We start from the raw sequence: 24271 nt of genomic DNA, 5'->3' as shown, positions 1-24271 counted from the left end.
CAGCCAAAGGACATCCAGCTAATGGCAGGCTAGTGGTCGAAAACAGGTAATTGATTAAAGAGGAAAAAGGAGCCTGCTGCAAATTGTGCAGAGCAACAGGCGGGTGACAGTTAGTCAACTGACTAGTACAACATTGGTGCCCAAAGACCCATAAAATAATGCACAACTCATCGTACCTTGACACGAATGTGGTATGGCAGCCGCCGACGTTACAGAGTTCCACTTCTTTCAGCAAAAACCAAAACTGCGATTGCAGTGGGTTAAGGTACGAAAACACGCTGTAGAATTGGAAAAACATTGCCTGGTCTGATGAATCCCGGTACTTCTGTTTCACTCTGATGGTGATGACTAGGGTATGGAGAAAACCACAAGTACATCCATCATGTTGCGTGTCAACATTGCAGGCTGGTGGTGGTGCTGTGATGGTGTAGGGTGTTTTCATGCAACACATTGGGTCCCTTGATGAAAGTGGATCAATGTTTGAATGCCACAGGATATCTGAACATCATTGCCAATCAGGTACATCCCTTCATGGCAGCAGTGTATCCATCTGCAAATTGATAGATGCACTGCTCTGCACAATTCGTGTCAGCCTCCTTTTTCTCTTTCATCAATTACCTGTTTTTGACCACTGGCCAGCCATTGCCTGGATGTCGTTTGGGTGGTGGACCATTCTTGATACACAAGGGAAACTGTTGAGCGTGACAACACCAAAACCGTTTCAGTGCTTGACACACTCAAACCGGTGCGCCTGGCACCTACGACCAAAACCCGTTCAAAGACACTTCAATATTTTGTCTTGCCCATTCACCCTCTGAATGGCACACATACACAATCCATGTCTCAATTGTCTCAAGGCTTAATCATCTTTCTATAACCTGTCTCCTCCCCTTCATCTACACTGATTTTCGAAATGGATTTAAAAGGTGACATCAATAATGGATCATAGCTTTCACCTGGATAGTCTGTCATGGAAAGAGCAGGTTTTCAGAATGCTTTGTGCACAGTAGTTTAAACTACTATACACACTACATGACCAAAATCATGGACATTAATATGGAGTTGGTCCCCCCTTTGCTGCTACAATGGCCTCCGCTCTTCTGGGAAGAAGAATATTGCTGCAGGGACTTACTTCCATTCAGCCACAAGAGAGTTAGTAAGGTCGGGCACTGATGTTGGGCGATTAGACCTGGCTCGCCGTCAGCGAGCCATCCTTAAGGTGTTCAATGGGGTTGAGGGCTCTGTACAGGACAGTCAAGTTCTTCCACACTGATCTTGACAAACTAGTTCTGTATGGACCTCACTTTACACATGGGGGAATTGTCATGTTGAAACAGGAAAGGGCCTTCCCCAATCTGTTGCCGTAAAGTTGAAAGCACAGAATCGTGTAGAATGTCATTGTATGCTGTAGCGTTGATGTCCCTTCACTGGAACTAAAGGGCCTAGCCCAAACCATAAAAAACAGCCCCAGAACATTATTCCTCCTCCACCAAACTTTACATTTTACTTTTACATTTAAGTCATTTAGCAGACGCTCTTATCCAGAGCGACTTACATTACAGTTTGCACTATGCATTGGGGCAGGTAGCGTTCTCCTGGCATCCGCCAAACCCAGATTTGTGTGTCGGACAGCCAGATGGTGAAGCTTTACAACACTCCAGCCGACGCTTGGCATTGCGCATGGTATTCTTAGGCTTGTGTGATGCTGCTCGGCCATGGAAACCCATTTCATGAAGCTCCCGACAAACAGGTCTTGTGCAGGACTGTGCACCTTGTTATTTGCCTTTTTCTGCACTTTAGGAACTATTTTGTCAATTAATGGTCCAATTATTCTACACACACAAGATGAGTATCTGGCTGCTGGTGTTGTTGCGGCGCTCAATGTCTGGGAATGCAAGCATCAGGCACTACCGTAAGGGCTCTTTCAATCTGGCTTTATTAATCACCTCTCCCTTTCGGGTACGGTCCTCCATTAACATCTTTTGACTATTTTGAGGGTTTACCTTTAAGCATTCATTTTTCACATTTCACAGAGACAGCAACTTCTGGAAAAGGGGAGTGGGGGGAGCTGAATAGTGTAATAAGCCTATGTACACAGTCAGCATAGGGAAATACAATATGATCCAAACAACAGATTTGATAAAATACAGTACAACACTCAGGCTGCACTCCAAATCCATTCACACCAAGCCATGTGGCTTATTGAAAATGAGTATACAGTGTATGCCCGATAAAGTGTCGACCATTTAGGTGACTCAAATGCCTGTTTATGTACCCAGCCAGCCCTTTTGTGATGAAAAAAAAAACTAAAAACATGAGGCACTGCAAGTGCTGCCAGGAGAGGTATGTTGTTGGCCTGCTTGTAATGACAGACATTTCAAACTGTATTCACTACAAAAATAGATGCAAAATTGCAACACTCATATAAGAGCAATGTCAAAAAGCTCCCTTTACTTCTAAAGAGGATAATTGTGCAAACATTTTATTAACCTCATCCTTAAACTCAATTGCTTACAGCATAACTCAGTAGTTAGCTACAGCATAACAGCACAACTCAGAGCCAGCTGGTTGGACGAGATTCCTATTTTACTTGCATCCATCTGCATGTCTTCTGTGTGTGTGAAAAACATTTTAAAAATTCCACTGTAGGGTATAACAACATGCTGCTCATTTAGAAAACAACTTAACAAGATTTCTGCTCTACAAGTCATAATACTGCTGCTTTACAATTCACACGGTTTCTTTATTTCCCAATACGTAAGTAATAATAACTAAATAGACATCAGAAGGTCTTCTGTATCAAAAATGTACATTGTGTGAGGTAAGTAATTGGTCAGGAGCCATTGATTGACAGTAAAACGGACCACTCAGTGAAGACTTTCTTTCCACGCCCTCCTCAACCGGAAAATAATTACATAACAAACACAAGCGACTTGCTGGCTGGCATGAAAAGACAAGATATAACAACTTTAAATAAGTTACCTTTATAATGTCGCTTTTGCGTTTATGACTATCTATATGTTTATGATACTTTCTTCAAGACATATCTTGTTAGCTACAGCTGCTAGATCAATTTATACTTTTCTTTTTTGCTAGCTAACGTCAAGTTATGCCTCAAGACATTCAAGGGGGAGAAGAACAGCTCCCGTTGGTAAGGTCTCTGAAAAGCGGAATACCGTCGATTGCAGTGTTTTGTAACCGGAGTCCTCGAATCATGCGACCAGTATGGATTAATTTTCGCGGGGAACCTCAACTCTACGATATTTTACAGCCAGGAAAAGGAATGAAAATGAACACCTTCGTAGGTAGGTAGACGCTTGGCTAGCACCAGTTAGCAAATAAGCCACAGCGAGTAACGTTAAGTGTAATATTTTCTGTTAATTCAAGAATTGGTCATCAATAGCTGTCAATAACTCTAGTATACATTAAGGTGTTTGTAATATAATTTTAATTGTTAATAAAGGAATTCATATAGCTTCCAAAATATTGTTTTAGAATGGAGTAACGTTACCAAAATGGTTGCGCGGTGGCTTCAAAACAGCCCCCCCGTCAGTCTTCTTCTGTTATTATATCGGTCCGCAAACCAACGTTAAAAGTGCGTTCCGCCAACTAGTGTACGTGTAGTGAACGAAAACAAAATAGGTGAAATGGGGGAAAAAATCATACAAATATCAATCCAAAAACCCACACCACTCTTTGTCATAGTCCAAATCACATCCCCGAGCCTGTGAGAACATAACATCTGTCGACAGGATTCCCTGTAATGCCTCTATTGTAAAACCCCATAGGCCCCAAAAACTTTAAGCCACGCCCACAATGCCTTTTTCCCCCCTCAGATTTTCTCAGACTGCGCTGTGCAGTTTATAACCAATGCAATAATCGATACAAAGTCCACATTTTTTAAACATGCAACATATCAGAATCCTGTTTCTGAGTAACTACCATGGTTTCTTCAACGTTCTCTCACTTGTCTCAACGCCTCAGGATAGGAGACATGCTGGACGGCCCTTACTCTTGCCACCTCTGTCTCCTTCACCCTAACAGGGCACTTCATGAATCCAGGGACATGCTTGCCACCACAATTGCAGCATTTCGCCTCAACTGGCATACGATACACTTGACACATGCCCAAATAGTTTACATTTGTCACACTGCAGGGGTTTGGACACATTCCTATCTGGTATATTTTTCAGTTACAAAGCATGCTCCTTATGCTCCTCTGACGCAACCTTATCCAATGCATCTATAATATTAATCGAGATGTCAAACAGATCTCCCAGATTACGCCAACGGTCCAAAATCCTCAGTCCAACTAAAAAAAGAGTCGGAGCAAGGCTTGACTTTACTAGATTCACAACCACTTCTCACGTTTTCCTTCCTGTTCGCCACTGCAGTCAAATCTCCACTCGACGCGCCGTCAGTTACAAACAAAATACCTCCACTATCTTCTCCCCTGTCAGTTGTCTAGGGTTTTTCGACTATGGTATTGTGCCGATCTACAAACATCGGTCCACATTTTTATTTTATTTGTCATTTTTTGCAGATGCTCTAATCCAGAGTGATTTACAGTAGCAATTATTAGGTTTAAGTGCCTTGCTCAAGGGCACATTGGCAGATTTTTCACATAGTCAGCTTTGGGATTGGAACCAGTGACCTTTCGGTTACTGGCCCAACTCTGCTAACTGCTAGGTGACCTACTGTGTGGGCTTGACCGCCCACTCTTATGGAGTGTAAATTCATTACACTAAGTGACACAAAAGGGGAGGGTAACATAGAAGAAAAATGGCCCTACCAACTAACCCTATACCCATTAACCTCACCACTATTCCACTACCTGGCCCTATCTGATCCTACACCAGGCCAACAGCCTGGGAGGATGGGACGTTATCGTTCAGCACACAATCTAACTCTTCTGCAGTAAAATTTTGTACCCCCCAAGTACTTCTCCGCAGCTGCCACCACATCTATTTTCTGAATTTAATTCCATTTCTGCAGTACAGTTGATAACTATGGTTATGAACGCTAAGAAGCCAACCTCACTGAAACATGTTATTTCTATCACTCTTTATTAGCCTCGGTCTGCTCACAGGGAGCCTTCATCTAGGCTTAATACATATCATTGGTTCAATCCCAATGCTCTGTCTAAACGCAAATACGCCACACTTTTGATACTATTTTGGAAACCTTTTGGAACTTAATTTTCAAATAAGCGAGAGAATCTTTCAAAAAATAAAGATATACCCTTACAGTGTGCAGTTTAGCAAAGTTACGCCTGGTTGTTTTCACACAAGCGTTACACATGTGTTTATTTGTTTGGCATGCTGAATTTGGTCTTGGTGTGTATCGTCTTTATGCCTTTCCATGTTTTTATTCTATCAGGTCATCCTTGGATGTTCAGAGATGCAGAGACAGATGATGCGCTGAAGGCGAATAGTAAAGAGATGTTCCTGCCCAAACCAATGGAGAATGGACAGGCTGTCCAGGTTAACGTCACATTACCAGGTTAGAGAAATATCAGGTTTGAATTCTCCTTTGACCTGTACAGATCATCTGTACACCGATAATAGTGTCGTCTCCCTGTATGTGAGCATCTCTGCTAAGAGGTTTGGACCTTTATGGCACTTTAGTGCAATTGTACTCCCTGTGTAACAGCAGGGTCACTGGTGATTATGACTGGTAGATCATTGTTCTGTGTTTTGATCAGCACACATTATTATTTTTACTACTACTACTCTGCACTGACAACACACATAAGGAATATTATTCTTTAATCTAATAACTATGTCATATCTGTGTATGTGTGTTCTCCCCTCAGTCCTCAGCTTGAAGGAGCGTGCCCTCCAGGTAGTGCGGCGCCTGGTCCGTCCAGAGGACTACAGGAGGCTGGAGATTGCTCGGTGTCTCCATGAGGAGCTGGAGGACCGTCCCAGCGTGCTGAAGGACCTGATGCGCATCGCCCAGCGCGTGGAACAGCGCCTCCTAGAAGACAGGCAGCAACCCCAGGATGCATGAGGAGCAACTTAGAGTAGGAGTGCTTATATAGATATCGCTATATGGCTCTGATGCTGCTGTTGATGTTTCTGAATCTTATCAAAATAATAAGATGACAGAATGTAAGATTGTTTGATTGGACACTGGGAGGTCAGGGTTGAATTCACTGCTATAAGCAACTACCGAGGGTCTTATCCATTTTTTGTTGTTGTTGCAATTGTTTAAAATGGTCTTCGTAGCTTAGGGAAAAAATGTGTCAACCAATTCAGTGGTCTGACTTTAGAGAAGGGATCATCAACCTGATTCAGCTGCTGGCTGTTTTTGTTGTTGTTGCGGATTGTCAGGTGGTTGGAACATAATTACAATTAATTTGTAGACTGCAAAATCACTGCAAGAAGCCCAAACATATATTTGATTTGACGAAAGCATAATAATTCCAAACCTTACTTACATTTGTGCACGGTCACATAGCTCTCTTTTTTGCCACATGGAAATACTTTGGAACAGATTTCTGAAAGTTCAATCACTTAGAGCTGATTTTATGTTTATTTTTTTATGTCAACACACACTATCAGTCAAAAGTTTGAACACGCTTATTCATTCAACGGTTTTTATTTATTTTTACAATTTTTTACATTGTAGAACAATAGTGAATGCATTACAACTATGGACTCATGTAGTAACCAAAAAAGTGTTAAACAAATCAAAATATATTTTATATTTGAGATTCTTCTAAGTAGCCACCCTTTGCCTTGATGACAGCTTTGCGCACTCATGACATTCTCTCAACCAGCATGAGGTAGTCATCTGGAATGCATTTCAATTGACAGGTGTGCCTTGTTTAAAGTTAATTTGTGGAATTTATTTTCTTAATGTGTTTGAGCCAATCAATTGTGACAAGGTAGGGGTGGTATATAGAAGATAGCTATTTGGTAAAAGACCAAGTCCATATTATGGCAAGAACAGCTCAAATAAGCAAAGAGAAACGACAGTCCATCATTACTTTAAGACATTAAGGTCAGTCAATGCGTAACATTTCAAGAACTTTTCATGTTTCTTCAAGTGCAGTCGCAAAAACCATCAAGCGTTATGATGAAACTGGCTCTCATGAGGACCGCCACAGGAAAGGAAGACCCGGAGTTACCTCTGCTACAGAGGAAAAGTTCATTAGAGTTAACTGCACCTCAGACATTGCAGCCCAAATAAATGCTTCACAGAGTTCAAGTAATGGACACATCTCAACATCAATTGTTCAGAGGAGACTGTGAATCAGGCCTTCATGGTCGAATTGCTTAAGAGAAACCACTACTAAAGGACATCAATAGTAAGAAGAGATTTGCTTGGGCCAAGAAACACAAGCAATGGACATTAGACCGGTGGAAATTTGAGTATAAATTTGAGATTTTTGGTTCCAACCGCTGTGTCTTTAGTGAAACGATGATCTCTGCATGTGTGGTCCCCACTGTGAAGCATGGAGGAGGTGGTGTGGGGGTGATTTATTTAGAATTCAAGGAACACTTAACCAGCATGGCTACCACAGCATTCTGCAGGGATATGTCATATCTGGTTTGCGCTTAGTGGGACTATCATTTTGTTTTTCAACAGGACAATGACCCAACACACCTCCAGGCTGTGCAATGGCTATTGGACCAAGAAGGAGAGTGATGGAGTGCTGCATCAGATGACCTTGCCTCCACAATCCGTCGACCTCAACCCAATTGAGATGGTTTGGGAGGAGTTGGACCGCAGAGTGAAGGAAAAGCAGCCAACAACTGCTTGGCATATGTGGTAACTCCAAGACTTTTTCAAATGCATTCCAGGTGAAGCTGGCTGAGAGAATGCCAAGAGTGTTTAAAGCTGTCATCAAGGCAAAGGGTGGCCGTGTTGAAGAATCTGAAATATAAAATATATTTAGATTTGTATTAATACTTTTTTGGTTACTACATGATTCCATATGTGTTATTTCATAGTTTTGATGTCTTTACTATTATTTTACAATGTAGAAAATAGCACAACTAAACATTTGAATGAGTTGGTGTGTCCAAAACTTTTGACTGGTGTTTGTGTGTATATGTATTATTTTTGCTCAGAAAACTTGGGTGACCAAATAAATCCCCCACTGGTTGGGGAACCCTGCTTTGGAGTGTTTAAGACTTTCAAGCAGGTTTTGCTCATCAGCTTGTTAATCAAATATACTGGGTTTGGAATAGATTAAGTAAACCAAAATATATTCATTTAGCTTGATTTACACGCTTGCTGGCAATCAAGGTAATTGAAAAACAAATGTTTTTGTTACATACTGTAGCTTTGTTATGAACACGCTAAATGTATTTATTCATCATAAAATGTAAAGATGTGAGAAAAGATGTACAGGTTTGAATGAGGGATGGGTCAAAGTAACTGTTATAAACTGGGTGGTTTGAGCCCTGAATGCTGATTGGCTGACACCTTTGGTATAGCAGACCAGATACTACCGGTATGACAAAACATGCATTTTTACTGCTCTAATTTAGTTGGTAACCAGTTTATAATAGCAATAAGGCACCTCGGGGGTTTGTGGTATATGGCCAATATACCACAACAAAGGGTTGCGATGCGTCGTGCCTACGAACAGCTCTTAGTCGTGGTATATTGGCCATATACCACACCCCCTCGTGCCTGTATAAGTATAGGAATATATACTGAGTGTACAAAACATTAAGAACATCTTCCTAATATTGAGTTGCACCCCCCGGATGCCCTTTTGTTGGTGGACCATTCTTGATACACACGGGAACCTGTTGAGCATGAAAAACTAAGCAGCATTGCAGTTCTTGACACAAAATAGTGTGCCTGTCACCTACTACCATACCCTGTTCAAAGGCACTTACATTGTTTTTGTCTTGCCCATTCACCCTTCGAATGGCACATACACAATCCATGTCTCAAAAATACTTCTTTAACCTGTCTCCGCCCCTTCGTCTACACTGATTGAAGTGGATTTAACAAGTGACATCAATAAGGGATCATAACTTTCAGCTGGTCAGGCTCATGGAGCAGGTGTTCATAATGTTTTGTACACCCAGTGTATATTGCAAACAACCTTTGAGGCTTTGTGAAAAATACATACTGTGTGTACCTACGTGCCTGCTTTTTTTTGCAATGTTTTCTATTTGTAATATATTCCACATATGCAAAAGACTGATACATCAACCTAATAAATGTTTATGTTCTTGGCCTGTTCCAATTTTTCTTAAGACAGTAAGTTTCACAGTTCAAGGGAATAATAATGTATGGACTAACGGACGTAAGTCCCTACCGTTACACAGCTGGTCCATGTCTCCGCCACAGAAATACAGTAGAATGATAAAAATAAATGTAACCTGCAACAATTTCAGAGATTTTACGGAGTTAAAGTTCATATAAGGAAATCAGTCAATTTAAATAAATAAATTAGGCCCTAAAATATGATTTCACATGACTAGGAATACAGATAGGCATCTGTTGGTCACAGATACCCTTAAAAAGGTAGGTGTGTGGGTTAGAAAACTAGTCAGTATCTGGTGTGACCACCATTTGCCTTATAAAGCCAGAACATCTCCTTTGCATAAAATTGATCAGGCTGTTGATTGTGGCCTGTGGAATATTGTCCCACTCCTCTTCAATAGCTGTGTGAATTTGCTGCATATTGGCGGGAACCAAAACATGCTGTCGTACACATCAATCCAGAGCATCCCAAACATGTTCAGTGGGTGACATTTCTGGAGAATATGCAGGCCATGGAAGAACAAGTACATTTTCTGCTTCCAGTACTTGTGTACAGATCCTTGCGACATGGGGCCATGCATTATCATGCTGAAAAATGAGGTGATGGCTGCGGACGAATGACATGAGAATGGGACTCGGGATCTCGTCACGGTATCTCTGTACATTCAAATTGCCATCAATAAAATGCAGTTGTGTTCGTTATCTGTAGCTTAAGTCTTACACGACGCCATACACGTAGTCTGCGGTTGTGAGGCCGGTTGGGCGTACTGCCAAATTCTCTTAAACTACTTGGAGGAAGCTTACGGTAGAGATATTAACATTGCATTATCTGGCAACAGCTCTAGTGGACATTTGTGCAGTCAGCATTTCGATTGCACGCTCCCTCAAAACTTGAGACATCTGTGACATTGTGTTGTGAGACAAAACTGCAAAGTTTAGAGTGGCCTTAAGTCGCTCTGGATTATTGTCTCCAGCACAAGGTGCACCTGTGTAGTGATCATGCTGTTTAATCAGTTTCTTGATATGCCACACCTGTCAAGTGGTTAGATTAACTCCGCAAAGGAGAAATGTTCACTAACAGGGATGTAAACAAATTTGTGTATATGAAACATTTCTGGGATCTTTTATTTCAGCACATGAAACATGGAAACAACACTTTAGATGTTGCATTCCAATTTTTGCTCAGTGTATAATTCTATGGCCTCAGCATTCAGATGGGGTTTGCTGAAATAATACCACTCAAAATGTAATTTGAATATAAGATTTCTCAGTGCTGGATCTCTGTTGCCTAATTTATCCCCCTCTTATTACCCCTCTCCTGTGTCGGTTTGTACTGCACTTCCCGTTGCTCACTGTTTCTGCACCAGCTTCTACCTGCCAAAGCTAAGTACCAGAACTTCTAATAACACACCTGATACATTCCTTTTAGGTGGTAATATAAAAAAGCTTCCTGATAAATGCAAAAAAGCATAGTGATTTATATCAGTGGAGGCTGCTGATGTGAGAACAGCTCATAACTGTAAATGGACTGGCATCAAACACCTGGGAACCATGGAAACCATGTGTTTGATACCATTCCACTGGTGCTGCTCCAGTCATTACCACGAGCCCATTCTCCCCAATTAAGGTGCCACCAACCTCTTGTGGATTATATACGACAGTTTTCTTCTACTAAGGACAAACCGTTATGTTTTTTATGTTCAGATCTATGGATGTTCCATTCATGTATGTTAGGTATGTACCTTTCTATAGTGTCTATAGGTGTGTGTGTGTGTGTATGTGTGCATTCTATGCAGCTTCACATCAGAAGATATGAACCCTGTGCTACAGATATTAAATCATAGAGGAGGACCTGTTGCTTGGCTACGAAGAAACACAATCTGTACCTGTCTTTGTGAGAAGAGTTGCAAACATGCAGGCCGAGGATAAAAAGAAGAACACTTGGGACCCCAGTCACGTCAGATGACAACAGGGAGTCCAATCATCTCTCTTCTTTCCATTTCAGTCTTATCGCAATGCCACAGCTAATCTGCCTGACATGTACCAAGTGTGGATAAAATAATCTACCACAGGGTTATATGTAGACACAGCTAGATTAGGTACGGCTACATTGGTCATGTTTTAATAGTGATTCTCATACCAAAATAGCTGTTGTTTATACATGCATGCACTTTTCTGTAGGGAGGCACTTCCGAAAGTCTGTATCTCATGGGTGAAAATGTGGAAATATCTTATGCCACCAAGTCCTTTACGTGGGTAAACAACACAAAAACCCAGCATCACAGACAAAGATCGAGTTCTCGCTTTGCGGTGGATGTTTATCTGCCTCCTATCTTGATTTCCACCTTTTCAAAACCCTGGCGACCATTTGTAGATTACCAATGACGTCAATCAAAAAAAGAATAGAAGATGAGCGGTTTCCTGCAGGCTTTCAGTCATGTGAATTTGTGCATTTATCCCATTAGTAAAGATTAGACTGTTTCATAACACACTGATGCAGTTCTGGTTTACTTCAACATTTTTCTTTGTAAATCTCTTGGTCCTACATGAATAATTGAGTAAAACAATCATATAAACTCATCCCTTAGAATGATTTGTAAATCACAATGTTATATTCATGAAGGTACCCACCTATCTGCTCTCAATGCCAGCTGCCATGGTGACACAGAATTGTACTGTACCCATGAGCAAACTAATTAAACATATGACAAGATTTTCTCATAACTGTTCATGCCAGCAATCATCAAATAACATTCAATAAATAAATCTCATTAACACAGTCCATCTTATATAAGATTTGAATTACATTAGCATGCTATCCTCTGTTCACACACTACATCTGGAGTCATTGTCCAGTCTCTCCAAAAGGTAATAGGTGGATGTTTGAAGAGGAAATCTCTACTTTAAATAAATTGGCTCTAATGACACTGACTGTGGTTATTTTTGGCCTTTCTTTTATGTTGCTGTTTGACGACAAGAGCCCAGAGGACAGGTTTTGGGAATACTTCTTTAAACTTCAACTACTTTTGTCTTTACCTCAAGGTCCTCTGACTAGAAGCGTGGCAGAGACTCTTTTCAAACTCACTTTTACTGTGTACTGATAGCTGTTGCTCTGCTTGATATATTGGTCTATTTCTGCAGCTTGTAGGTTTGTATAGTATGTAGGTTTGTCTAGTTTTTGGTGACTGGTATTTCTTACAGTAGGTATTCTTGCTAGACTGGGTATTAGGGTCCAGTATGTTAGTAGCTTGGTACAGAAGGTTGAAATAAGGCTCTACTGTGCTGGGGACTGAGGTGAGTTCCCCAAAAACATAAAGATAATATATTCCATTAAGAACATTGTTCGTCCCTGCCCTTGTCCCTAGATCCTCATTTGTATGGGATGTGTCCAGCTGGTTTAGAGCCCGCGCACGACCATCATTTTCCTCCCCTGACTCAAGACATGTTTGAGGCTTCACCTAATGATCTGGCACCTGCTAAGGCACAAGGTAAGTCCTTTTTGGGGTTTCTATTTATTTTTATGATCTGTTGGCGATAAATAATGAATGAGGTCAAAGCTATGATCAAACTGAGCTCAGGCTGGGGTTTTTGGGGGGCATATTTTCCTCATGTCATGCTGTTGTGTTTCCCTCTAGGTGAGTCCCATAGTACTCTGGGGGGTAACACCTCTCTCCAAAACCAGCCCCAGTATGGGAACAAGTACAACAACCACGCCAGGAGGGGTTTCTGCTAAGAAGACCCCTAAATGTGTACGTCCTGTAAACAGGCATTTTCCCCCCACCCACCCCTCTTATTTCTCCCTGGTCACACAACAATTTCTGTAACCTACAGTGAGCTACAAAAGTATTGGGAGAGTTACAGACCACCACCCCCAAATGCTAAACTCTCGTGTTATTGTAATGGTGAGTGGTTAGCATGGCTTGGGGTTATGACATTTGTATGTATGTTACTTTTTTACTCATCATTATTCATGATTCATTCAGGACTATCAATAATCATGGTAGCGTCCACATTAATGTAGAAATGTTTGGAAACAAAGTCTCGGTGATGCAACCAGTCAGGATGCTGTCGATGGTGCAGCTGTCTAACTTTTTGAGGATCTAGGGACCTATGTCAGAACCTTTCAGTCTCCCAGGGGGGGGGGGGGGGATGTGTTGTCATGCCCTCTTCACGATTGTCTTGGTGTGTTTGGACCATGATAGTTTGTTGGTGATGTGGATACCAAGGAACTTAACGGTCCGATACAGCCCCGTCGATGTGAATGAGGGCATGTTCGGCCCTCCTTTTCCTGTAGTCCACGATCAGCTTCTTTGTCTTGCTCACGTTGAGGGAGAGGTTGTTGTCCTGGCACTACACTGCCAGGTCTCTGACCACCTCCCTATAGGCTGTCTCATTGTTGTCGATTATCATTCCTACCACTGTTCTGTCGTCAGCAAACTTAATGATGGTGTTGGAGTCGTGCTTGGACACGCAGTAATTGGTGAGCAGGGAGTACAGGAGGGGACTAAGCTTGCACCCCTGAGGGGCCCCCCGTGGTGAGGATCAGCATGGCAGATGTGTTGTTGCCTACCCTTACCACCTGGGGGCGGCCCATCAGGAAGCCCAGGATCCAGTTGCAGAGGGAGGTGTTTAGTCCCAGGGTCCTTAGCATAGTGATGAGCTTTGTGGGCACTATGGTGTTGAACACTGAGCTGTAGTCAATGAACAGCATTCTCACATAGGTGTTCCTTTTGTCCAGGTAGGAAAGGGCAGTGTGGATTACGATTGAGATTGCTTCATCTGTGGATCTGTTGGGGCGGTATGCGAATTGGAGTGGGTCTAGAGTTTCCGGGATGATGGTGAGCCATGACCAGCCTTTCAAAGCACTTCTTAGCTACTGATGTGGGTGCTATCTTACTCCTGTATTGACACTTTGCCTGTTTGATGGTTCGTTTGAGGGCATAGTGGGATTTCTTATAAGCGTCAGGATTAGTGTTCCGCTCCTTGAAAGTTGCAGTTCTAGGGGGAGGGAGAGTCTATGTGTGTGGAGTAAAGGTGGTCTAGATTTCCCCCCCCCTCTGGTTGCACGTGACATGCTGGTAGAAATGAGGTGAAACGGAATTAAGTTTGCCTGCATTAAAGTCCCCGGCCACTAGGAGCGCCGCTTCTGAATGAGTATTTTCTTGTTTCCTTATGGCCTTATACAGCTTGTTGAATGCGGTCCTAGTACCAGCATCGGTTTGTAGTGATAAATAGACGTCTCAAAAGAATAAAGATGAAAACTCTCTTGATAGATTGTGTGGTCTACAGCTTATCATGAGGTACTCTTCCTTAGGCGAGCAATACCTTGAGACTTCCTTAATATTAGACATCATTCACTAGCTGTTATTGATAAATAGACACACACCCCCACCCCTTGTTTTACCAGACTGAGCTGTTCTGTCCTGCCGATGCACTGAAAACCCAGCCAGTTGTATATTATCTGATTCGTCGTTCAGCCACGACTCGGTGAAATATATGATGTTACAGTTTTTAATATCCCTTTGGTAGTCTTGAATGGAGATCATCCAGTTGATTCTCCAGAGATTGCACGTTGGCCAATAGAATGGATGGTAGAGGCGGGTTAACCCCTCGCCGACAAATTCTCACAATGCACCCCAACCTCCATCCCATATATTTCCGTCTTTTCTTCATTGAAGAAAAACATCTTTGTCCAGTTCGAGGTGAATAATCGCTGTTCTGATATCCAGAAGCTCTTTTCAGTCATAAGAGACGGTAGCAGCAACATTATGTACAATCTAAGTTAAGAACAATGCAAAAAAACACAAAATAACACATTTGGTTAGGAGCTCGTAAAAGGGCAGCCATCCCCTCCAGCGGCATTATCACTTCCTGCACCATTTTCTTGTTTTTTAAATTTATGGATCACCAGAGGCACTCGGACATCATTAACAAACGAAGCAGTTGTGTTGTGAGTCCGCCAAATCAGCGGCAGTACGGATGACCAGGGATGTTCTTTTGATATGTGTGTGAATTGGACCAGTTTCCTGTCCTTCTAAGCATTCAAAATGTAACGAGTACTTTTGGGTGTCAGGGAAAATTTACGTTGAAGTAAAAGTCGTCAAAAATATAAATAGTAAAGGACAGATACCCCCAAAAACTTCTTAATTAGAACTTTTAAAGTATTTTTAGTTAAGTACGTTACACCACTGCTGTGCTCATACATTTGATTTTTTCTGTCAGTAATTTTAAATACTATTACTGACCAAGTATGAATTATGCACTCTGATGGTTGAATGAAACAGTGTTTGGAAATGAGAAATGATTAATAATATTAAAGGACTTCAAAGGTAGATTCTGTTATTGAGAGGTTTATTAAGTTTCCCCAGAAATCATATTCTGAAGCTGTCAATCACTATACATGACATTACCAAGATTGTAAACTTCCAAGTACCATTTTTTCAGGTTTTATTCCCATTTATCAACCGTTAGGAGAGATTTGAATTATACACACTAATTGTAACCAACTTATCTTGTCAATCATAAAATCTTGGCAATAGCTAGGTATCTCACCTATGAACAATCTGATATGTTTCTTCCATCAAGAGCATGTGGACATCTTGAGCTTGCCTTATCTGACCCAAATATTGGCTTATTTGTATTGGGTCTCTCGTAATTACATTGTAGTACACCACTACCGATGACTGACACAAAGTCAAAGGAGAGAGGATTGGGGGACAGTAGTACAAACAGGCTTATCTATGTTGACCCTCTTAACCTCTCAGAACTGAATCAGTTCTTTGTTCAAATCAGTTCAGTTCAATTGTTTTACTAGAATCCAGTCATATGAAACTAAAATGTAATGTTTCAGCTGTATGGTGGGTGTGGTCTCTAGATCTGTCCAATTAACCTTGAGAATTAGATGGATGGCATATATAGCTATATCTTTAATAATTGTTATACATGGTACCAACCAGACTGACAACATAGTGGGCTAAGATATGATCATGTATTGACTCCTACTACCTACACTAGACTGTTACAACAGTTAAATCTGTGCAAAGAATATTCATGCATTTATTAATTCATCCGAGTAGTAACAACACTGTCAAGTGGGAGTCTTGCAAAATAGCAGGGATTGAAAGATTTCATATGAACTCGCAAATTGACAGATTTAGAATCAGTTTACCTTTCCAGAAACTACTAGGAAACGACGCAAGATCTGACCTTAGATCAGTTTGTAGGGTCAGTCATCCTCCCCCAAAATGTGCCCTTGATTTTGGGGAGCCTTGAAGAATATTTGCTTGACATACATTTTTTCTCATCAGCAAAGACCCCAACCAATGAATCAATCACAAATGTCACTTTGACTTCAAATCAGTCACGTGGATTTGCTCATCAGTGCGCACGTGGCTGTTTTACGGTTAGCTACTTTCTGTCATCAGAATTCTAATAGAAGGTAAAGTTGTTAAACTAGCTAGCTATATAGTCTCCGATTGAATTGCACTTCGAATAAATGTTTTAATATTTGATCAGTCTTATATCAGATGTTATATTAGGTAATGTACCCATTTTGATGATATCAAAGTGATGTGATCCGAGCTAACATATTAAGCTAGGTATCTAGGTAGGTAACATTAGCTAGCTAGGTTAGGTAGCAACTGAGTTAACGCATGGTAGCAGAACCCTGCAATTTACATGTCAGACCGAGTTTTAGTAGCCACAGTATCCAGACCAGAGATGTGGCTTTGACATGTGAGAAAGAAACCCATGTTGATTTGTGAAGGTTAACGTTAGTTAGCTAGCTAGCTAACAAGCCTGTCTGTAGTCGAAAACTTCACATCTTAAAACAGAACGGAAACTTTGTTATCCATTTTTTTTTCCTTCTGTAACTTCATTAGGGAGAAATGATGCCTCTGTGCTCACCCTCTTGGAAAGACAAATGGAGAACAAAGTTTCAGGTCTGTTTCTACAGAAAATAACATAATTCGTTTGGAAGAAACCGCTCTGCAGGGTAAAACTGAACTTTAACAAATTGTTGTCCATTGGTGTTTTTCAAATTGTGATGTGTCTGATACATTGGGAAGATAGAAATCACTGAACCTCGTGCTTGTTCTGAAGACAATTTGAAGGTATTGTTTGACCTTAGTGACTAATAATGCAGACATATCTTTTGCTTGTATTTTTGACTAGGGTGTCTGAGATGGACAGCAACAACAGAGAGAAGGTGAAGTTTGACTGGCTACAGACAACACTCTGCTCACCTACAAAGTTCCGCAAGAGCAATGGTGGCGCACCCAAGCCCATCCGTTGGAGTGTGTCGCCCAGTGAGGTTTTAACTGCCCCTCATCTGAACGTGTCGGCTGGCCTGGGAGAGCTGGAGGGCATCTGCCTAGACACACCCAAGAGAAAGGAGGTCACCTCGTCAGACGACCCCAGCGGGAGCAACCCCTTCACAGGGAAAATCAAGGGGCTCAGGAAATGTCTGAAAGATCTCACTCCCTCCAAGGTAAATCATGACTGTGGACTCTGCTAAGCAATTCAATGCACGGACCATTGCTCTGTTCTCCCAAATGTCATCTTTCTTTGCCTCTTCTCCTACATGAACTCAGATGGCCAGTGTTACATGTCATTTACTGGTGTTGCTTCCATTGGATATATCTTTGTCAATTTTGTTTTTTCCTTAGGCGGTACTCAAGGACACAACATCCCAGTCAGAAAGCCGTGTCTCCTCACCTACACCTTCGGCCTGTGGTCTGAAGAGGAAAGACCGGACCCCACAGGAGGGGTCGAAGGCCATTTACCTGAAGGCTTTGACCGCCGCTATCAGGGAAAGAGGAGAGAAGCAGTCCCCGGCCAAAGCGACTGCCGAGAAAAGCCCTTCTTTCGCGAAGAAGAAGTCCACAAAAAATAACCAGTCTTTGGACACAGCCAATGACAACATGCCCAGTTTGGAACCAGACGACTGCGCGGCTCTTGACTTGGACTGCTGCTCAGCCCAGTCAGGGAGCGAGTCAGAGGACATGGCTCCCCTCGAGGGCGGAGACTACTATTTCCACCCAATGGTGTTTGAGGAAACAGGGACACAGGATGAGAACACTGGTCTCAAAAAAGACACAAGGGTGAGTCACAGGAAAAAAAGGTTCCGAAGGTTGGTTAGCAGGAATTTACATGTTTAGTATGGATAATTGGTGTGGGGGGGGGTTCAATTAAGAGAAATATTTTGTTCCTGAACCAATATTATTGTTCAATAGAGATATTGCCCTATTCTCTCCTTTTCCACCTCAGAGTGTGGTGCTGAAAAGGGATAACTCCCCTGATTGGTCAGATGTTGAGGACCCTGTGGTGGTGGAGACCTTCTCCCAGGAGGAGTCTCCATCGCATTCCACTGCCACGGTGGAGCCCAAGAGAGAGGTCAGCAGCAGTGACTCGTCCTTACCTGCTCTGGACTACATTCCTAACTCTCTACTTTACTTCACGAAGCCTCAAACATACCACCCAGACACCTGGAAACTCAACTTTCCTGCTGTGAATGCTCAGAGTGGTAGCATTACAGCGCCCTCTCTCACCTCCCCCTCTACAAACAGACTGAATGGTGTTGTTCAGCCACCCAGTGAGAGCCCAGCTCAGCCCTTCCCTCAGTCATGGAGGACGGTGTTAATTTCCTCCGAGCAAATCCCCCAAGAGAAGCCAAACAGTGCACAGCTGCCTGCCCCTGGGACACCCAGGACTGGCATGGGGGGCATCGGTGTCCCATGCTCCCCCAGCAGTGTCTCCTCCTCCCCGGACCCCTTTGCTCTGTGGGAGCCTGCTATTTGCTCCAGCAACACTTCACCTGCTACACACAAAATCCACCCCCTGTTCTCCAGCCCCTACCGCCCCTGTGAACAGACCTTCCGAAGGTACTCTGACGGAGGCCACTCCTTTCCCTCTTCCTCCCCCTCCAGGTGCTATGACAACAGCACCAACACCAGGAGAATGTCAGTGGGGGTGGAGCCTATCTGGGCATGCGACCCCTCCCAGCGGAGGGTGAGCCAACATGGCTTCGTGGACACCCACTGCCACCTGGACATGCTGTGGGGCAAGCTGGGCTTCCGGGGCACCTTTGCCCGCTTCCGCAGCCTGCACCAGAGCAGCTTCCCGACTGATTTTCACGGCTGCATTGCCGACTTCTGCAACCCTCGGATCATGGTGCGGGAAGCGCTGTGGGAGGGCCTGCTGGCGGAGGAGCTGGTCTGGGGGGCGTTCGGGTGCCACCCCCACTTCGCCAAGGAGTACTCTGAGGTCCACGAGCGTAGCATTCTAATGGCCATGCGACACCCTAAAGCTATAGCCTTTGGCGAGATTGGCCTGGACTACTCCCACAAGAACTCCACCAACACATCCAGGCAGAAAGAGGTATGGTCAGAACTTAATTTTCTCCCTCTCATTCAACTGACCCATTTGAAGTAGTTAATAACCTGCTGCTTGGTTGAGGTAGTGATGGTGTTGTGTGTTTGGCGCCCCCTGTAGGTATTTGAACGTCAGCTGAAACTGGCTGTGGCTATGAACAAGCCTCTGGTGATCCACTGCAGGGACGCAGACGATGACCTGCTGCTCATCATGAAGAAGTGTGTGCCCCAGGACTACAAAATCCACAGGTCAGTGTCTGCATGTGTGTGACTGATACTGTTCATGGGGGAATTCGAAGTAACAGAATTACAATTTGACTGTTTTTTGGTTTCACTTTTTAAAAATGTGTGCCGAACAAAAACCATTGATTTCAAAGTTGAACAATCCATACAACTCTAGACGGGTTAGCATCAGGAAAACAATGCGCACTCTTCAATGGGGCAGAAGCCTGTGTAGTGATTCTGGATGGCCAGATGGCTATCAACAATGACAAGCAGCTGCCATGTGGGGAATTGTAGGTTTCTTGTTCTTGATACCATGTCTTGTTTTGACTGATGTCACGTCTACGCTAATATGGAAAAACAATTTTCTAGCTAGATGAGCAACAACTAGCAATGTATTTGAGAAGTGCTCATTCCGCAAATGTATGTTTTCAATAAACATTGGAGACTAACTATAGTTTACATGTTGTTAACAGTCTAAGCCAACCTCGTCTGTTTTGCCCCATAGTCGCGCACACGTCGGTTTTGTTGCTAAACAACCAACACGTTCAAAGTAGTCCTTGTATATAGACAACTTCCACAGAAAAAATGTACAAAAACAAATTTAGTGGAAGAACTGTGCAGATGATATCTTTGCTAACAGAATTATGGTAAAATGTCCTTCAGTGTTTTATGCGACCACCTTTTCCAAAAACTTAAATATCTGCTTTGTTTTTTAACTACAGTAAGTGAAATGGGTTTACATCATAGGTCCCTGATCTGTACTACACAGAAATGCATATGAATGTCATTCTCCATGTTTCACAAGTTTAGATATTGCAGTAGAGTAAGAGTGCAGCACAATATAGTACAGTAGAGTGGATTACAGTATAATTTAGTACATTACAATATACTGTACTCTACTTTTCTTTACTGTATTGTACTAATGTATTGGATTGTACTCTACTGTACTATGCTGTCCAAACTTGTGAAACATATCTATGATAGGTTCCGATTTGGTCCGGTCCATTTGTGGACGTTAACATTAACGTCAGGGTGGACTGACCAAATTTCAACTACTTTTCAACGTCAATGGACGACTGGTGTCGGTCAGTGCTGGTAACAGACGCTGGTAACAGACTCTGGTAACAGTAAATGGAAAAAGAGGGGGCTCATGCGTCAGTGTCGGTAGGAGCTGGGGAAGGTGACATTAACTGGAGAGGGAGGGTTGTCGGGACGGACTGTTTTAACACTTGGTTTAACACAAAGCAGCCATAAACCAAACAGTTTTGAGCTGAACATAACAGTATGCCAGTTGAAGGGAAAACAGTAGCAGGTGACAACTTGTTGTTTGTGGCTGCTATGATTTCCCATTGTAGCCAATTCAGTTCTGTAATTCTGTATTTCCATTACTGTTTTGGTAATTCTGTTACTAACAGAATGACGAGTTTTAATCACGTAATAATTCACAAGAGAATTTGATATCAGTAAATCTAGTTGGTAGGTCTACCATGACTTGTTATAAGTCTGTGAACTTTCATTATCTTCCCTCGTGAGGGAGAGAAATAAGAAAATATCTTAAAGGGATTCTCCAGTACCTTTGTGTTCTTTTTAGCCAGTAGTTCTGAAAGTAGCACCCACGAGCCAAAAGTGGTCCCTGAAAAAAAAATCTGATGTGCACCATGTCATTGCTCTCTTTCTCGCTCTACTGTGTGTGATTCTTGCTAGCTGTCACTCAAATGGTGAGGGGCTGAATCTCATTGGCTGGAACTCAAATTGCTAGAGGCTGGTCCAACTGGGGGGAAATGTAGGGGAAGTGGTGCAACACAGCTTCCAGAAAACAGTCACTTTCAAACTAAGGATTTTGTGGCTAATAGAGGTAAGTCAGTAATTCTGCTCATAGATTATGCATGTATAAACTGCACATTGTAACATCCAGCCTAAAGCGGGAGGTAAAAAAATATATATACTTACTAGTCGCCAAAGTACCCGGCACAGCCAGAAGAGGACTGGCCACCCCACATATGCTCTCTCTAATTCTCTCTTTCTTTCTCTCTCTCGGAGGACCTGAGCCCTAGGACCATGCCCCAGGACTACCTGACATGATGACTCCTTGCTGTCCCCAGTCCACCTGGCCGTGTTGCTGCTCCAGTTTCAACTGTTCTGCCTTATTATTATTTGATCATGCTGGTCATTTATGAACATTTGAACATCTTGGCCATGTTTTGTTATAATCTCCACCTGGCACAGCCAGAAGAGAACTGGCCACTACACATAGCCTGGTTCCTCTCTAGGTTTCTTCCTAGGTTTTGGCCTTTCTAGGGAGTTTTTCCTAGCCAATGTGCTTTAACACCTGCATTGCTTGCTGTTTGGGTTTTTAGGCTTGGTTTCTGTACAGCACTTTGAGATATCAGCTGATGTACGAAGGGCTTTATAAATAAATTTGATTTGATTTGGAGCATGTCTTAAAACATTTGTTTTTGGTAACAGAATTACAAGGCAATGTTTCTTAAACTTAGACTTACATTTTTTTATTTTTTTATTTACCTTTTCCACAGACACTGTTTCACCAACAGTTACCCGGTGATCGAGCCCTTCCTGAAGGAGTTTCCCAACCTGTGTGTGGGCTTCACGGCTCTCATCACCTACCCTACGGCATACGAGGCCCGTGACGCGATCCGCAAGATCCCCCTCGACCGCATCCTCCTGGAGACAGACGCACCCTATTTCCTGCCCCGACAGGTACACACACACACCACACGACAACACACATTTGGGAGGGTGGTTTGACGGGCACCGATTCACAAGCTAGGCGTATACAGGTGAATGTTTAAGGTTGACAGTGCATGTATGTAAATCGTTTTTGTTCTCTGTGTACCGGTAGGTTAGTAAAGATGTCTGTAGGTTTTCCCACCCAGGCATGGGTATACACACCCTGCGTGAGATCAGCCTTCTGAAGGGAGAAAGCATCACCACGGTGCTCACCACGATCCGACGCAACACCACCCAGCTCTACGGCATATGACCACAACGACAGGGAAGGTCACCACGGAGGCCATGACTACCACCCTTGTAGTAGGCATGGAAAGTACAAGGTGTAGCTGTCGTAGTGACCTGACACACACTTGCTCTCCTCAAACATAGGCAGCCTCATGGAGAGAATTGTGTTATCGAAGGTTCACGTTAAAGATTAATCGTTAAACTACATAGAATAAATCAACTATGTTTTCCAAACTGGTTTTGTTTGCAGCCTGTGGCATTTAACGTCTGAAAATATATTTTTGGTAGTTAACGCATTGCAGAAAAATGTATATAAGATAAGAGAAAAAAGGATGTAGTTGTCAAGCTTTGTTTTAGCTGACCCCAAGCCCTTGCATAGTTTTAGGAGTTAAGTCTGAGGCTAGCAGGCATTAGAAGCATGAAATGCTCAGTTTGAGCTTCACTCTGTTCTAAAAGATCCCAATGGTTTCAGCAACTCTGATCTCACTCTGGAATCCAAATCTTATTTTATTTTTACCTTTATTTTTTTATTCGATTTGACGGAAGCTTTAATCTGTTTAATTTGGGTGTTTGTAATCATTTTACTCTACTTTGCTGACTTGTGAAATGGTTTGGTTTTGATTTAGTCGATGTAGAAGCCTTCCTTCCCTTCCCGGTTCCTTCCTCACTAGCAAAGGTTGTTATGTACTCAATTAAAAGCTTATTTTTACTTTCTCCTGATTTGAGTGAATTGATACATGAGCACTTTGGTCCTTTGAATACAGCTCTTTCTCTCCAGCACCCCTCATTAAACTCCTCTCCTATCAAGAACATGGAGGCTGCATTAGGTCAATTTACTCTCAACAGGTAAATACCTCTGAGGGTGCTGGTGTACTCAGTGGTTGGTAGAACAAGTGGTTGGTAGAACAAGTGGTTGGTAGAACAAGTGGTTGGTAGAACAAGTGGTTGGTAGAACAAGCCTGTTATGTGCAAAGGCAATTTTTTAAAGGTTAATACTTTACTCTTGAAGTTATACCTTAGTTCCACTGGTGTAAATTCAGTCCTGTGTAGTTTGATGGTAAGGAATTGTGTCTGCTTCAAGTCTGGTACACGAAGGAAAGATGTTTCGTGTGTAAAGGGGTTGCAGGGGTTTGTATCGACTAGAGGGCAACTGAGTAGAATGTCCATATAGGGCCTTGTCTTATACAGAATTCTGTAGTATTTTGTATGGGGGGAACCAGTCTGAACATCTCTGCCATTAGGGAGAAATAAGGTTGATTTTATTTCCAGATTTAATAGTGAAGTGACTGAAGTGGCTGAGTGGCCTGTCCATTAGCCACTCCTGTGAGCAGTCAGAGATGGGTTAAGAAAGAGAGTTTAGCTTCAGCACTTCCATTTGAGAATGATTGACAGGAGCACCCAGTGACGCATCCAGAGAGACACTACCATCACACCAGATCAAAGTGGAAAAGCTGCTAGGACAA

The 24271-nt window shown here is 42.6% G+C and overlaps 2 protein-coding genes across 6 annotated transcripts; both read left to right on the top strand.

The window, feature by feature from the left end:
* Nucleotides 1–2907: 2907 nt before the first annotated feature.
* vhl (von Hippel-Lindau tumor suppressor) lies at nucleotides 2908–7923 on the top strand. Of its 2 annotated transcripts, XM_046311693.1 has the most exons (4): nucleotides 2908–3305; nucleotides 5380–5502; nucleotides 5816–6025; nucleotides 7597–7923. In XM_046311693.1, exons 1-3 carry the CDS (start codon nucleotides 3110–3112, stop codon nucleotides 6010–6012), a joined length of 516 nt encoding a protein of 171 aa, XP_046167649.1. In that variant the 5' UTR covers nucleotides 2908–3109; the 3' UTR covers nucleotides 6013–6025; nucleotides 7597–7923. The 2 variants fall into 2 exon arrangements, with proteins under 2 accessions (XP_046167649.1, XP_046167648.1); XM_046311692.1 differs by lacking the exon at nucleotides 7597–7923 and having other exon boundaries at nucleotides 5816–6549.
* Nucleotides 7924–16533: 8610 nt separating this feature from the next.
* tatdn2 (TatD DNase domain containing 2) lies at nucleotides 16534–23521 on the top strand. 4 transcript variants are annotated; one of them, XM_046312052.1, is made up of 7 exons: nucleotides 16534–16675; nucleotides 17410–17725; nucleotides 17904–18338; nucleotides 18505–19614; nucleotides 19729–19856; nucleotides 22367–22550; nucleotides 22693–23521. In XM_046312052.1, the coding sequence occupies exons 2-7, from the start codon at nucleotides 17420–17422 to the stop codon at nucleotides 22831–22833; spliced, it is 2304 nt and encodes a 767-aa protein (XP_046168008.1). In that variant the 5' UTR covers nucleotides 16534–16675; nucleotides 17410–17419; the 3' UTR covers nucleotides 22834–23521. The 4 variants fall into 4 exon arrangements, with proteins under 4 accessions (XP_046168008.1, XP_046168009.1, XP_046168011.1 ...); XM_046312053.1 differs by lacking the exon at nucleotides 16534–16675 and adding an exon at nucleotides 16683–16775; XM_046312055.1 differs by lacking the exon at nucleotides 16534–16675 and adding an exon at nucleotides 16758–16843.
* The last annotated feature ends 750 nt before the right edge of the window (nucleotides 23522–24271 follow it).

The sequence above is a fragment of the Oncorhynchus gorbuscha genome, linkage group LG18, assembly GCF_021184085.1.
Source record: "Oncorhynchus gorbuscha isolate QuinsamMale2020 ecotype Even-year linkage group LG18, OgorEven_v1.0, whole genome shotgun sequence".
NCBI lineage: Eukaryota > Metazoa > Chordata > Actinopteri > Salmoniformes > Salmonidae > Oncorhynchus > Oncorhynchus gorbuscha.
The sequence above is the reverse complement of the archived record's forward strand: the minus strand, read 5'-3'. Positions and strand labels throughout refer to the sequence as shown.

Bases quoted from the DNA above. Each gene is read 5' to 3' on its own strand.
- vhl (XM_046311693.1), top strand. From the start codon at position 3,110: ATGCCTCAAGACATTCAAGGGGGAGAAGAACAGCTCCCGTTGGTAAGG. The intron at 3,306-5,379 runs GTAGGTAGACGC...TTATTCTATCAG, and splicing joins GAAAATGAACACCTTCGTAG to GTCATCCTTGGATGTTCAGA. The intron at 5,503-5,815 runs GTTAGAGAAATA...TTCTCCCCTCAG, and splicing joins GGTTAACGTCACATTACCAG to TCCTCAGCTTGAAGGAGCGT.
- tatdn2 (XM_046312052.1), top strand. From the start codon at position 17,420: ATGGACAGCAACAACAGAGAGAAGGTGAAGTTTGACTGGCTACAGACA. The intron at 19,857-22,366 runs GTCAGTGTCTGC...CCTTTTCCACAG, and splicing joins CAGGACTACAAAATCCACAG to ACACTGTTTCACCAACAGTT. The intron at 22,551-22,692 runs GTACACACACAC...GTGTACCGGTAG, and splicing joins CCTATTTCCTGCCCCGACAG to GTTAGTAAAGATGTCTGTAG.